We start from the raw sequence: 15,718 nt of genomic DNA on the forward strand, positions 1-15,718 counted from the left end.
ACGCTTGCACCCGAAAAGTACTGCGTACAATTCTTTTTCAATCTGCGCGTAATTTTCTTCGGTGCTGTTGAGTGACTTGGATGCATATGCGATGGGCCGTCCCTCCTGGAGCATCACAGCGCCCAGGCCGCATTTTGAGGCATCCACTTGGAGTCTCAGCTCTTTCTGAGGGTCGAAGTAGGCAAGTACGGGGTGATGCGTTATCAGTTCTTTCATCTGCATGAACACTTTGTCATGGTTGCTGTCCCATACAAACTCACTGTCTTGCTTTAAGAGGTGTCGCAGGGGTGCATTTACCTCGGAAAGATGTGGTGCAAACCGGGCCAGGTAGTTGATCATCCCGAGGATGGTTTCGAGCTCCCCTTTGCTTGTGGGTGGCTGCATTTCCTGGACTGCCTTTATTTTCCGTGGGTCTGGTTTGACACCTTCACGTGAGAGGGTGTGGCCGAAGTAGCTGACCTCTGAAACACATATTTGGCATTTGTCGGGATTAAGCCTCACCCCTCTCTCTCTTGTGCGTCTCAGCATGGCCTTGAGATTCTCGTCGTGTTCCTGCTTTGATCTCCCGAAGACCAGGATATCATCGACTATGGCAGCTACGCCACTGAGGCCTTCGTATGTTTCGTCGACCCGCCTCTGGAACTCATCCTGGGCCGAATTGATCCCAAAGGGCAGCCTCAGGAACCTATACCTGCCGAAAGAGGTGTTAAACGTTGTTAACAGAGACGACTCAGTGTTCAGCTTTATGGCCCAATAACCAGACCTGGCGTCGAGGACGCTGAAGTAGCGTGCTCCAGCCAGCTTGGTGGTGACGTCTTCTAAGGTAGGTAGCGGGTAGTGTGGTCGTTGAATTGCCTTGTTGAGGTCCCTCGGGTCCAGGCAGACTCTCAACTTTCCTGTCTGGGGCTTTTCCACAACTACAAGGGCGTTGACCCATTTTGTGGGTTCTGTCACTCTACAGATGATGTTGCTTGCCTCCATCTTGTCGAGTTCCTGTTTCAGTCTTTCTCGAAGAGCAATGGGAACTCTGCGCGGTGGGTATACCACCGGTGTGGCGCTTGGGTCGACATGGAGGTTGCACTCCCCTGGGAACTCTCCTATGCCCTGGAAAACATCAGCATATTCCTTGAGAAGGCTCTGTGAGTCTGTGTCGGGCTCTTTGTCCTCCCCAGTTACTGCCAGTACCAGTTTTATTAGGCTCAAGTCCAGACTGGCTCTCATCCCTAAGATGGGGGGTGCTTTTGTGTCAACTATGTAGAATTTGAGCATCATGGAATTGTCTTTGTGCTTACATAACAGGCTGCAGGTGCCCTTCACTGCCAGTAGTTCCCCTCCATAAGTGGTGAGTTTTTGGGTGGCTGGCTTCACTCTGACATCTTTAAACAGTCTTTTGAACATGTGTTCCGGGATGGCATTAATTTGTGCGCCAGTGTCTATTTTGAATTTCACAGTCTGGGCTCCAATTTCAATTTCAGTGTATGCCTGTTCATTGCTTTCTCCTGTGTGTTCGGTCGTGAGCCCATCAATGAACAATTCTACCTGCTCGTTTGTGGCATCCTCATCTAGTGTGTGTATAGCTTTTGTGCTTTTGTATGTGGGAGTCTTTGTGTGTGTGTATTGCTTTGACCTGCAGACTTTAGCGAAGTGGTTAAGCTTATTGCATTTTAAACACTGTTTCCCTTTAGCTGGGCAGGCGCTGTCACTGGTGCTGTGTGTACCTCCGCAGCGATGACACTCCTTGCTCGCGGCAGCGGGCTCTCTTGCCCTGGCTTTGAAGCTGGGTGGACGCCTGTTGTTATGTCTTCTCCCTACGGCATGTACAGCGTCGCCGCTGGGCCCGCCAGCTCCGACCATGTCTTTGAGCTGGGCTTGTGCTAGCTCGTGGGAGCGTGCAATATCTATGGCTCTGTCTAGCGTGAGGTCTGCGCCGTGGCTAAGTAGCTTCTCACGCACCCGCGGGGAATTAGTAGCGAAAACAATGCGATCCCTCACCATCTCGTCGCTGTTTGGGTATCCACAGTCTTTGACGAGGAGTTTCAGCTCCGTGACGAAATGCTCGAAGGTCTCGCCGTCCCCTTGCATCTTCTCATGGAAGCGGTATCTTGCGTATATTGGGTTAGACTTGGGCATGAGGTACTCTGTGTACTTGTCATAGTACGTGCTTAGCTTCTTAGCGTCGTCCGGCCCCAGTGTCCAGGTATTGTAAACGTCCCGTCCTTTCTCCCCAATCCACAGAAGGAGGTAACTACATTTTTCCTCTTCGGCTTTACCTTTCAGGGGTCCCGAAAACATCAGCTCGGCGTGTTGTTTGAAGCGGCGCCATGCTTCCGGTAGGTTCGGAGAGTCCCAGTTCATGCTGGGTGCTGGAACGCCGTAAGTATCCATTTTCGATTGGAAGGTGAGTCTTTGAGCCTCTACTCTGACACCATGTAATATTTACTTCTTGCCGCTGGCTGAATTGTGTTTATAATAAAACTGTACAGGACGCTGATATCGGCTTGTGTCGTTTATTCCGCCATCTTGAACACATACAGGTAATCCCGCGGGAGTCTGTGACGTTACATGAGACTACGGTGTCCCGTAGGGGCTGTCAGAATGTTACAGGGGGCTCAAGGTGGAGCGGCTGGGTGACGTAATCACCCGCACCTGTGCATCTGTCCGAACATCGATATCTAATGTCATAATACTCTTAATGATTAGTTCTGATCAATAATAAAACGCCAGGTGATGTTATATAATAATGAAATCATTCAGGTTAATTAGTCGTAACAGTTTCTCAGTTCACCTGTGGATATGTGTGCGTGGGTGAGGGCTGGGAGGGCCTGGCCTCAATGTGAACATAAACATAAACTCAGTGTATGTTGAGATTATAGTCCAGATGTTTTCTTCTGTTTTAAATTCTCATTATCAATAAATTAGTTTAGTTCAGTAGTTTGATGAACTCTGTCACACACCTGGTGCTCAGGTGTCTCAGGTGGAGGTGTGTCCTGTCTGTGACTCATTGGAGTTGATAGATTACTTATTACTGTAGTAATTCAAACAATATGGAGATCATAATCATACCAAGACATCCTCATATATCTTGATTTCCTTTTCTGTTTAACACAATTATGAGCATCTTAATCCTTGTTTATATTATGTCATGATTTAATTTTCATTCTCAGTCTCTTCAGTGTTTTGATCACTGACTGAACTGCTTGTAAACTGCTGCTTCAGATGAACTGAAGTGACAGGAGAACATTTGATGTTTCATCTTTCAGGGCCGAGTGCCGTCACTGTGGCCGTGGAAGAAGGGAGAGACGCTGTTTTACCCTGTTCCCTCAGCACCAAGGAGAACATTGAGAAGATGGTGTTTGACTGGAAGAAAGATGGTGACAAGGAGGTTTTCCTGTACGATGCCGGCCTGCATTACAATCAGGGTCGCACAGGTCAAGATGAACAGTTCACTGGGCGAGTTTTTCACTTTGAAGATGAACTGAAGAACGGCAACGCCTCCATAAAAATCCACAACACAAGGATGGACGACAACGGAAGTTACACATGCACTTTCCCAAGAAAACAAGACTCCCTCATTATACTTGTTGTAGGTGAGTGTGTTCATCAGATTTTGGATGATGCTGATGCTGGCCAAACTATTCAGAGTAGCCTATTTCAGAGTCAGGAGCAGTAAATTATGATATTTTCATTCATATAATTTTTTCAAAATAGAAAAACATACAATGACAAGAGACCACATCTGGACACACTATGGGTTACTGTTTAACCTGCAGAGCTCAGTGCAGGGACATTTTAATTCAAGCTCTTTTGTGGAGTAAAATTTGTCTTTTTGATTTTTAAACATTCATGATCCTCTGTTCTGCTCTGTTTGACCCTATCATGTTACCATTTTCTCTGGCAGACATGAACTGTTAACTCTGATCTCACTCTGAATAAGATGTTCAACTCCTGATAGGTGGTGGTTTCCATAGAAACCGAATAATTTTAAAGTTTTAGTGCAGTCAAGTGTTGAGCTGTGTGACAACCATAGACTGTAAAGGTGACAACATTTAAATATAACCAACATGTCAGCTAGAGACCAGATAACCTTTCTACCTGACCAGGTTTTACACCAAATATTAATATTCACCTAAAAGGAAGTAAAATAATCAGTTTTGTTTATTTTTTTTCAATAAAGCAGGTCTGACATGTTTGTCAGTATCATATGATCACTCTAACATAATGATGTTGTGTTTCTTCCTCCAGATCCAGACCCACAGCGCAATATCTTAACCTCTTATGGCTCAATACAGTCGTGTTCATTACTCCAGCTGATACACACTCATCTTAAATGTTCTGCTGCTCCCAGACTGTGAAGAGCTGATAGATGTTGTCAGCATCACTGCAGAGCAAACACTGAGCTCTCTTATGTTGTGTTACTCTGATTTCTCCCCCACACAGAGACGGATGGGTTCACTTTCACACAGAGAATACAGCAGAAATGTCTTGTTCCCTGTCTTTTATTTATTTTTTCAAAATTCTGTAAATTGGTAATAATCTGGACTACTGGGCTGAAATTAACAGGATATCTTCCTCGACTTGTCTCCAACATTTATTCAAAATATCATGTTGATAGACAGAAGTAGCTCTGAGATATTTTAGTAAGTACAGTACAGAGCATCTCCATCAGGTGACCACTGAGCTTTAGAAAACTTCTCCAAGATCACAAACTAATGACAATAAAAGTCTATTATGACTCTGAAAAATATCACTCTATGTGTAAATTGACTTAAAAAGCTTTTGTGAATGTTTAGACACAGATTTACATATTTTGTTCCATTGAATCATGTCTTTTTTGACTGATAAACAAGTCCCCATGTTCTGTCTCTGTCCCTTTACCACAGATAGTCACGCTACATTAATGTCCATATATGGTCAGACAGGTGATTTTACCGGATACAACCTGTACCAACCTGTACCTGCGTGTTTCAGAGTGGTGACTTCCTATTGGACTAAAGTAGCTGTCAATCAAAGTTGCTAGGAAGTCGTATTAAGATGCGTTCATTTGTTGACTGGAGGAGTTAAAACACCATTATGTTCGTGGCTTTAGGTCGTGTGAAGACTATGATTGGTTTGTTTTGTTCCTAGGCCTTTTCCCGATTTCAGAGTTACTGAACATTATTGGTCAAATATTTTGTTAATGCTTTCAATTTGACCGAAATTACGTTCGTTTAAAAGTTTGAAACTTGCAGTTTAACAAGGGAAATAATTCGCTAAAATTATGTTAATATTCATTTTTGCTAGAATTTAAACGAGCTGAATTCAATCTGAAGAGTGTAATTCTTTCAAACATTCTTCAAATGTATGCTTTCCACGTATGAACGTGTTTCAACCGCGGCGACACAGTTGGCAAACTAATTTAAAAACCTTTTATTGTCGTACTTTGTGACGCCAGTGCTGTAATGTCGCTAATAGTTTTAGACCTCATAAATACATCGAAAAAGCGAGGGTCTGGGCTTTCAAATGACATGTAACGTGTGTGTATTGACACATATGATCAACATTAAATTATAGTATGCATGTATATGGCCAATTTTTATGTAAACGCAGGGTCGCATGCAACCTCTGCATCAGATAAGGTTAAAAGACAGAAGAGATGAAAATATCCCAGGTGAGTCCTGAGTGTGTGGTGACATAAGGCAAATGTGTCCTACTCTACACGCACTGATCTATCAGAATCAGAATTGTCATTGCACAACAGCACAACGAGATTAAAAGCTAAACCTTGAAGTGCAACCACACAAGACAGACAATCTAACACAATCAGTGCCGACATTCAGATATTCAACAATCAACATATGAATCTGAGTATGCCTATGTATAGAGTGACAGTGCAAGTGCATTGATGACTAGCAGGGTAAAGTATGAGAGTATTTGTAAAAAAAAAAATATATATATTTTTTTTTAAAGTAAGAGATATGTAGCTACATAATGCCATAGGCTGTCAGTTCATGTTTGCATTCAGTATTGTGATGGCTTTGGGAAGAAGCAGGTTGAAAAGGTGGCCTTGGTGTAAACTGTCCCTAACAATGTCTCGAGCTCTGTTTGAGCAGCGGGAAGTGTACTGTAGGTACAGTAGCCTACTGTAGATGGAGTATCTATGTTTCGCAGGAACCTTTCACTACCAAAGAATTTCAACAAATATTATGATAACATTTTCATTCTGACAGGGTGATTAAACAACCTGAAATTATCATTATCATGGGAGAATCAGGGTTTATGATTTTACTGCATAGGTTTTATATCATAACAACACATTTCTTTTATTGTGTTGTATGAGAAAACTATTCATCTTATACTGGGAGTAATAAAGTCAGAGTCCTGATACTTCAGTTTTGTTTTTCTGACACATTGTTATGCTCATATATCTAAATTGTACATACTTGATATTGAAATTGACATTATTGTTTGTACTGTGTTCACAGGTGCAGCTCCAGAGCCTTCTATCTTGACACTGAATGAAACAAATAACTGGGCTCTGCTGCAGTGTGTTGTTCGAGGTGCTTCTCCAAAGCCTAAAGTGGAGTGGCAGGACAGTGATGGAAACATCCTTCAAGCTGAGAGGCCACAGGTCACAGAGAGAGGAGGTCGTTACGATGTTATCCTCCAAACTACTGTGACCAGAACTGACAACTATCGCTGTGTAGCCACACAGGAGGAAATCAAACATCAGATTCATGCTGAAACTTATGTACTCCTGAGCGGTCAGTGGCATTTTAATCCTAATCGTAATTAATTTAAGTGTGGTTTTATTTCCATAAAGGACACTATTTGGGTCAAAAACACTTCTCTGTGCATAAATGTGTCACGCTGAAACTACGTAGTTTTAGTACTGAGACATTAATTCACATAGGGAAGAGGATGATAAAGAGGTGACTGAGATCACCAAATTTTTTTTTAGTTCCTTTCCCATCATTTGTAATGCTGATAAGTTTAATGTTTGTGTTGAATGCATAGGAACTGCCAGAACGTTGTAATGGTCACATTTACAAGAGTAAAGTCAAGACAAAATGACCCCAGAGTTCAGTGTGAATTCACCTTTTATGATCAACAGTGTCACTAATAGTTGTGTTTGTGCTGATGTGACTGCAGCTGTGAAGGTTATATGAGCTGCACATGATCCACAGTTACTCTCTGTTTGTTACGTTCCTGCCTTTCGTGTCAGAGAAAATGTTTGAGGACAGAAACTGTGATTGAGAAGCAGAGTTCAACATGAAACTTTTAGTCCTGAAACACATATGAGCTCTGTCTGCTCAAGTCACACTTTTCATTCCTGTAGGAGCTGAACACTCACAGTCACCACATTTTTTTAATGTGTTCAATGATGTCAGATTTTGAGGAGCTGATGAGGTTCAACATTTAAATTTTTGACAAGTTTGAACTTCAAAGTTATTGCTTAGTTTAATCAAAGAACCAGGTTTTGATGTCCAGATGTTTCCAGATGCACCTGATCTGAGAGGAGGACAGACAGCAGACGAGGCCTCGTAGTGTTGGTCCTCAGGCTGCAGTCTGCACTCAGCCTGTTTTCAGCTCCTTTGAGGCGTCTGCTTCAGATCAGAGTCCTGCAGCTGGAGCAGCAGCTGTTTGTAAAGTCTCAGCTGGTTTGACTGGTCAGAACTGAACTGGTTACACAGAGGAGGTTTATTCACCTCTGGATTAAAACAGGTTAAACCACAATAACTAGTTGTTCCTCAGAGATCTGCTGTTAGAACCATAATGAAACAGTTGTATTAGCTCTGTCTGAATGTGTCTTGATTGTTTCAGACATTAGTGAGATTCACATCAAGTATCATTTAATAACGTGAGCCAACATGGCCGACATTATAATCAGTGAACACAGTGACGTCACTGTGACGTCAGACTGAGTGGTGCTCTTCATGACCAGTGAACTGATGTTGATGTGTAGTCAGTGAAGTGTCTCTTTACAGACTCATGAAGAAGAAGCTGTGGAAACGTAGATTCACCTCTCGTCTCGTTCCAGCTCCATTTGATCCCTGGAAAATATTTGATCAACATCTGTGTTGGATTAGACTGTACAGATGTTCCTGATAAAGTGAACACTGAGTGAGTCACTGACACAGCTGATAACAAGAGGAACACACACCTTTGACCCTGTGGTTCATATTTTATAACATAAAGTTTATATGACTTTAGGGTCAGAAAATATTGTTTACATCCCAAACAAGAAATTTCTCCTGAATCTGTTTCAGGATTAATTTTGTCAAACAGAAACTGATCAGAAATTCACCTGTTTTCCAAACTGTATCTGAGCTTCTGTCATGAGATGAGTCAGAAACAGTTTGTTCAGCTGAGTCCAGTTGATGTAGCTTGTTCCAGAGCTGAGATGGTGTTTGAGGCTCAGACTGTGATTTTCTATTGTTGTTAAACACACTTGACTCCACATGTTGAAGCAGAGGAGGGTCGAGTGAAAAGATCTGGTTCTGACACAGACAGGTGACAGATTAAAGGAGAAACAACATGAAGTGTCTCAGTCAGGTGTTGGTCACCACATCAGCCAGATCATCTTCACTGCTCCTTGTCAGTGATTCTCCAAGTGAGTGAAGTCGACTGCAGGATGAACACACTCTCCATGAACATGTTCCCTCATCTGGTGTTGTGATGATGGTGGTGGTGGAGAGCGCTGTCTGACACGTGGCTCTGAAATCTACCATCAGTGTTCACCTGAGATCTGGAGACTGAAGGCCACAGTGTAGAGAGGCGTCTGTCTGCAGACTGCAGGAGAGGAGGGGACTGGGAGGGGACGGCTCCTTCAGACAGGGGCTTAAACAGAAGTTGTGCAAATGGACAGAGGAAGACAGAAGTAGTGATTTAATGAATTAGTGCCACCTTTGTACATGAAATATTATGGGATGTATCAGTTCAATGTGATGATCATTTGCCGTTCATCCAGTGTCTACAGCTGGTCCACTTCCTGGTCGGGGGGCAGCAGTCTGAGCAGGAGACAATTGGAGGCGTCCTACACTGAAGTCATTTTGTTTTTATGTGATAATTGACAATGAGCTTCTTTAAATAGTCGACAGTGTAGAAGTGACAGGAAACACGGGGCAAAGCTCCTCCTTCAACTGGCTCCTCCCATGCAGAGGAGCAGCAGCATGACGTCATTTGAAGTGGACACAGCTCTAAGTGTTGAACCTGCAGATGTGGAGGCTGACAGAGGTTATCAACACATGAGACTGAAACTGTAGCTCATAGATTCAAATGAGTTTATTTACAACGAAACTGAACACACAGAAACAACACTTGTATTTATCCCCTCATCATCCATGACAGGTTTATTCTGTTCTTTCTAAAATCCAGGGTGGGGACTCCCAGGCTTCCTGTGGTCGACTCTCACCAGTTTTCACCCTTTTCTATTTATTGTAGCTTCTGACCTCACACGTCCTCACACAGTCACAGTACATTCAGCATCATGTAAACACAACCAATACACATTCAGTTTAGTGTATAGACAGATACTGATGACAGTTTCATACTCATCAAACCATTAGTGACCCCTGGTGGTCAGTGGAGGGAAACACTGTCCTCATGTTTCTCTGCTCGTTTCTCTTTAGTTTATAAATATCTGTTTGTCTGATCGTATAAATGTTGTTGAATTATTATTTATTTTTACAGGTGCAGCTCCAGAGCCATATGTCACCATACTTGAACAAACTAATGACTGGGCTCTGTTGAAATGTATCGTCCGAGGTGCTTCACCCAAACCTGTTGTCCAGTGGCAGGACAGTGATGGAAACATCGTCCCTGCTAAAGAACCACAGGTCTCTGAGAGAGGAGGCAGCTACGACATTATCCTCCAGACTACAGTGACCAAGACTAACAACTATCGCTGTGTAGCCACACAGGAGGAAATCAAACATACAGTTCAGGCTGAGACCCACGTTCATATCAGTGGTGAGTTTCTCTGCACTTAAGGTAAATTGGGATGAAGACTCTGTATAAATGTCTGTAGTTTTTGGTCAGGAATCTTCTGACTGTTTTCAAGTCAAATGAATCATACAACAAACCTAAGGACCTTCAAAGGTGTAGAGAAGATCAGTACTAACAATATAATATTTCACTTTCTTAACCTGAAACTTAAAACTATAACCATTTTCTCCAGACTATACACATTGATTGATCCAGGCAATAATTTGATACAGTGAAGGTAAATAAAAGCTGTGGAAGTGAAGTATCAGTGTGATCAGTGTCAGTGCAGTGAGCGTCCTCTATGATCACATGTTGGTAGAGATGTAGCTTCCTCACTCTTGGTTCATGACCTGCTGCAGGTTGTTGTTTGGTTGTTTACAAGCAGAAGAGAAACAACAGTCAAAGTGTTTCTACATCTGGTCACTAATCGTCCTCCTGTGTGTGAAGCTGAAACCAGGAGTGAACAGATGTTGACCACTTGACTCATTCACCAACATGTGGCTGTGTTTGTATTGATGTGACTGTGTGCAGCTCAGTAGAGCAGGTGGGCTGATTGAACCAGTCACAGGTGCTGTATGATCTGAGCTTCAGGCTGTAGAGGACACATGTGCTGTCACAGTGTGATATACAGCTGTGGTCTCCAGCCAGATGTGTGACTGTGCTGCAGCTTCCTGACAGCACAAGTTGTCAGTGTGAACAGGCTGAACTCAGATTCTTGTCCAGTGAATGAAGCAGCAGCTGCTCTTTGTTTGTGTGTGTTCATGTGAGCACAGTGAACTCACTGAGAGCTTCATCACTGAAGCTACAAGACCACGTTCAGACGTCTCTCAGCTTTTAGCTTCACTTATGCTGAGTGAAGCGTCGACCCGAGCTCAGAGGCCCATGTGTTGAACAGAGCTCAGCAGCAGCAGCTCCAACAACAACCATCATGAGGTGAAGATGAGCTGAGCAGAGGTGATCCAGAGTCCATCAGAGCCTGGGCTCAGGGTGTAGAAACCTGGCTGGAGACAGATCACAGTCACACACACTTTGAGATCTCACACACAGCAGGAGTGAAGCAGGAGTCAGATGGAAACAGCCTGAAGTGGAGGTGGCAGCACAGTGACTCAAACATCTTCCTCCTGATGAACAACACGTGTCAGACAGAGGAGGAAGCTGCAGCATCATCATCCTCCTCACTACTGTAGCAGAACCAGAACCGAGCTCTGAGCTGAGCAGCAGCAGGAGGAGAGAGGCCATGAGACGGATGCTGACATCACTGAGCCTGGTCACATTCATCCCAGTGGAGTCTTCATCTGCTCATCACTGTAGATCAGAGGTAGCCTCGTAAACCAGCCTCTCGCAGAAATGCATTTCATTTCATTTCTCGGGAGAGTCTGGCCTCATCCCCCCTGCAAGCGTTTGGGCTGGGCGGGAGCTGGGCGAGAGTAGTAGCGTTGACAGACAACCCCATTCAGCCAATCAGCAAGTTGGTGTAGTGACGGGGCTTTGCACCAGTCGGTCCCTGATTGGCCAACGTGCTGTGTCAATCACAGCGGGCGACGCTGATTGGCTCGGCCTTCTGAGGGTTTCAGTCCAAACGCTTAGAATGGGGATGAGGCCAGACTCTCCCTCGGAATGAAATGAAATGCACTTCCGCGAGAGGCTGGTTTACGAGGCTAGATCAGAGGAGCAGCAACACACTCATTGTTCTCTGTGTGAAGCTGTGACGTCCAGTCTGATGTTCATCATGTCAAGTTACTCTGAGTCTCACATCAACTTTCTCTTTCTGTTTCAGAGACTCAGCCTGGGTACTCCAAAGAACAAGTTGTCGGTATTGCTTTTGGTGTTGCTGTTGGTGCTGTTGTTGGTGGCCTTTTACTGGGTGGTGTAGTTGTGTACATGTGTTTGAGGAAAAGACAATCAAACTGTGGTAAGTTTAAGTAATGTGTTGTATCCATTTTTATAATGAGCAGACAAAGGTAGTGTTTCCATTTCTGTGATGCTCAGAGTTTTACATTTGTGTTCATCTCCTCAGACAAGTAGCTTCTGCCTCAGGGTGAGATCAGCTCTGTTGGATTTTCTTAAATCTCATTTTGTTTTCTCTCCTGCAGGTCAATCAAAGACAGGAGCGCCTCAGGAAGTACTCTCACTAAAAACCAACTCAATTTAAAAAGGGACCTAATTGTAAAGCTCTTTGAATTAAACTTATTTTTGAATGAATGAAATATTATCAACCTGCTTGGCTTGTAGATGTTCACTGAGTCAACGTGGACGTTGACACAAACATCAGAATCAGTGAAGTCAAATTGGCTGTTCTGCTTACGTAAAATGAATGTGAACATTTAGAAGCTGCATTTTGAAAATTGTGTTGCTGACATTATTTGAGACGATCATGTTGCTTCTTTTTATTTATTAAGGTGCTGATCTAAAGTCTGTCAGGTACAGTTACTGTCTGAACTCTTCACTGTTGTTGACTGTGACATTTGAATTGTGCTCTGTCCCACACTGAGTTTGTGTTTATATTGCAGCTGATGATGAGTTTACAGGCTGTCATGTAAATTCAAGCAGTGCTTAATGATTTAAAAGATGAAACAAAAACAAAAAAACACCAAAGTGTATGAAGTGATGGTTCTGTTTGTTTCTCTGTCTGTTTAGTGAATTTATTGCATTGGACAGAGTCTCAGATGATCTTGATTCTGCAGCTGTTTTGATAGAAACTTAATTTGAAATTGCTTACATGTGCAATAATGTCCCTTTTGTTTTCCTTTATAAATTGTTTACAGGGTCCTCCAATGATAAACATCATTACAGGCTGTTGTGTGAATTCAGGCTGGGATAAATAATTTATAATTAATAAAACATCATACAATATTATAGTGTTTGTTGTTTATCAGTTTTAGAAACAGTTTATAAACAGGAAGGAAACGAGAATCATCAGAATTGATGAGTCACTTTTGACGCGTGAGGAGGAGGAGCTTTTATTGTGAAGGGTGTGTGCCGGAAGTGTCTCTGTTGCTGCAGCTCGCGGACGCCGACAGAGTGAAAGTGTGTGATGAGCCGGCTGAAGCTTCATCATCCAGATGTTCCCCTGATGTTGTGATGGCTCCTGTTCAGATGGAGCTCGTTGCTCTCGTGAGTCTCTGTGTCCTGACTCGGTGTGGATCAACGTTTGCTGCTGAACACGGTGAGAAAACTGAGGCTCAGACTGAGAATCAGCCTCAGCTCTGTTTATTATCACTGACTGTTTAATGACATGAAGAAGATGCAGCGGTCTGGAGACACAGTCCTCGAGGAGGAGGAGGCTGGATGACGTCATCACCTGCACCTGTCCTAGGCTACAGTGATGTCATATTATTCTTAATGATTAAGATCAATAATGAAACACCAGTTGATGTTATATAATGACGAAATCATTCAGGTTAGTAGGCTATCAGTCCTATCACAGTTTCTCAGTTCACCTGTGGCTGTGTGTGCGTGGGTGGGGGCTGGGAGGGCGTGGTCTCAACATAAACATAAACTCAGTGTATGTTGAGATTATAGTCCAGATGTTTTTCTCTGTTTTAAATTCTCATTATCAATAAATGAGTTTAGTTCAGTAGTTTGATGAACTCCGGCACACACCTGGTGCTCAGGTGTCTCAGGTGGAGGTGTGTCCTGTCTGTGACTCATTGGAGTTGATAGATTACTTATTACTGTAGTAATTCAAACAATATGGAGATCATAATCATACCAAGACATCCTCATATATCTTGATTTCCTTTTCTGTTTAACACAATTATGAGCATCTTAATCCTTGTTTATATTATGTCATGATTTAATTTTCATTCTCAGTCTCTTCAGTGTTTTGATCACTGACTGAACTGCTTGTAAACTGCTGCTTCAGATGAACTGAGGTGACAGGAGAACATTTGATGTTTCATCTTTCAGGGTCGAGTGCCGTCACTGTGGCTGTGGAAGAAGGGAGAGATGCCGTTTTACCCTGTTCCCTCAGAACCAAGCAGAACATTGAGAAGATGGTGTTTGACTGGAAGAAAGATGGTGACAAGGAGGTTTTCCTGTACGATGCCGGCCTGCATTACAATCAGGGTCGTACAGGTCAAGATGAACAGTTCACTGGGCGAGTTTTTCACTTTGAAGATGAACTGAAGAACGGCAACGCCTCCATAAAAATCCACAACACAAGGATGGACGACAACGGAAGTTACACATGCACTTTCCCAAGGAAACAAGACTCCCTCATTATACTTGTTGTAGGTGAGTTGGACGACTGATGTGGGACATGTTTTCTCCAAAACACAAGCAGAAACTATGCAGAGTCAGGAGCAGTAAATGATGATGTTTTCATTAAAATAATCAAAATATAAAATGACAACACCACATCTGAATACACTGCGCTGTGATAATGTGAGTTGTTTGTTACTGTTTAACCTGCAGAGGTCAGTTTCATTCAAGCTGTTCTGTGGAGTAAGATTTGTCTTTTTGAGCTTTAAATATCAATGAAACAACTTTTCTCCCTAGTAGTTCTGTTCTGTTTGACCCTATTATGTTACTATTTGCTCCTGCAGACATGAACAGTTTCCTCTGATCTCACTCTGAATAAGATGCTCTTCTCCTGATAGGTGGTGGTTTCCATAGAAATCAAATGATTTCAAAGTTTTAGGTTAGTCAAGTGCTGAGCTGTGACAACATTTAAACATAACCAACATTTCAGCTAGAGACCAGATAACCTTTCTACCTGCCCTGGTTTTACACCAAATATTAATATTCACCTAACAGGAAGTAAAACCGTGAGTTTTCTTTTTTCATTAGCAGGTCTGACATGTTTGTCAGTAATCCCTCTAACATGATGATGTTGTGTTTCTCCCTCCAGATCCAGACCCAGAGCGCAATATCTTAACCTCTTATGGCTCAATACAGTCGTGTTCATTACTCCAGTTGATACACACTCATCTTAAATCTTCTGCTGTTCCCAGACTGTGAAGAGCTGATAGATGTTGTCAGCATCACCGCAGAGCAAACACTGAGCTCTCTTATGTTGTGTTACTCTGATTTCTCCCCCACACAGAGATGGATGGGTTCACGTTCACACAGAGAATACAGCAGAAATGTCTTGTTCCCTATCCTTTATTTATTCTTTCAAAATTCAGTAAATTGGTAATAAACTGGACTATCAGGCTGAAATTAACAGGATCTCTTCATCGACTTGTCTCCAACATTTGCTCTAAATGTCATGTTGATAGACAGAAGCAGCTCTGAGATATTTCTGAAAGTGCAGAACAGAGTATCTCTGTCAGGTTACTACAGAGCTTTAGAAAATGTCTCCTCAGTGACCAAATAATGAAGATGAATGTCTTTTATGACTCTGAAAAAATGCCTCAATGTTGGAGTTGACTCAAAGAAGCGGTTATTAATATTTACACAAAGATTTACACATTAAGTGTCATTGAATCTTGTCTCTTTTTACTCATAAAAAGTTTTTCTGACCTGTCCCTGTTCCTCCACCACAGGGAGTCACACTACATCAACTTCCATATATGGTCAGACAGGTGATTTTACCGGCTACAAACTGGGCATGTTTCAGAGTGGTTACTTCCTATTGGACTAAAGTAGCTGTCAATCAAAATCACTGGGCGGCCACATAATAATACTCTGCTCTGATTGGCTGCTGTAAGTTAAAATACCATTAGGTTCGTCAGTTTACATCGTAGAAAGGCGCTGATTGGTTTATTTTGTTTCTGGGCGCTTTCTGATTTCAGAGATACCTAACATCATT

At 42.7% G+C, this 15,718-nt stretch overlaps 1 protein-coding gene and 1 pseudogene across 2 annotated transcripts in view; both read left to right on the top strand.

Moving 5' to 3' along the window:
* Positions 1-15,718, top strand: part of LOC146987538 (hemicentin-1-like) — a 44,750-nt pseudogene that overhangs the window by 14,449 nt on the left and 14,583 nt on the right. Inside the window, exons 6-10 of the transcript XR_015035885.1 lie at positions 3,261-3,587; positions 4,243-4,265; positions 5,617-5,647; positions 6,462-6,740; positions 9,670-9,948. The product of XR_015035885.1 is annotated as a hemicentin-1-like (transcript). The remainder of the gene's footprint in view (positions 1-3,260; positions 3,588-4,242; positions 4,266-5,616; positions 5,648-6,461; positions 6,741-9,669; positions 9,949-15,718) is intronic.
* Positions 12,988-15,105, top strand: LOC146987539 (V-set domain-containing T-cell activation inhibitor 1-like). The gene is made up of 3 exons (XM_085776721.1): positions 12,988-13,129; positions 13,873-14,199; positions 14,816-15,105. Exons 1-3 carry the CDS (start codon positions 13,045-13,047, stop codon positions 14,923-14,925), a joined length of 522 nt encoding a protein of 173 aa, XP_085632847.1. The 5' UTR covers positions 12,988-13,044; the 3' UTR covers positions 14,926-15,105.

Source organism: Trachurus japonicus, chromosome 5, assembly GCF_045865225.1.
Source record: "Trachurus japonicus isolate A0001 chromosome 5, Traja_1.0".
Taxonomy (NCBI): Eukaryota; Metazoa; Chordata; class Actinopteri; order Carangiformes; family Carangidae; genus Trachurus; species Trachurus japonicus.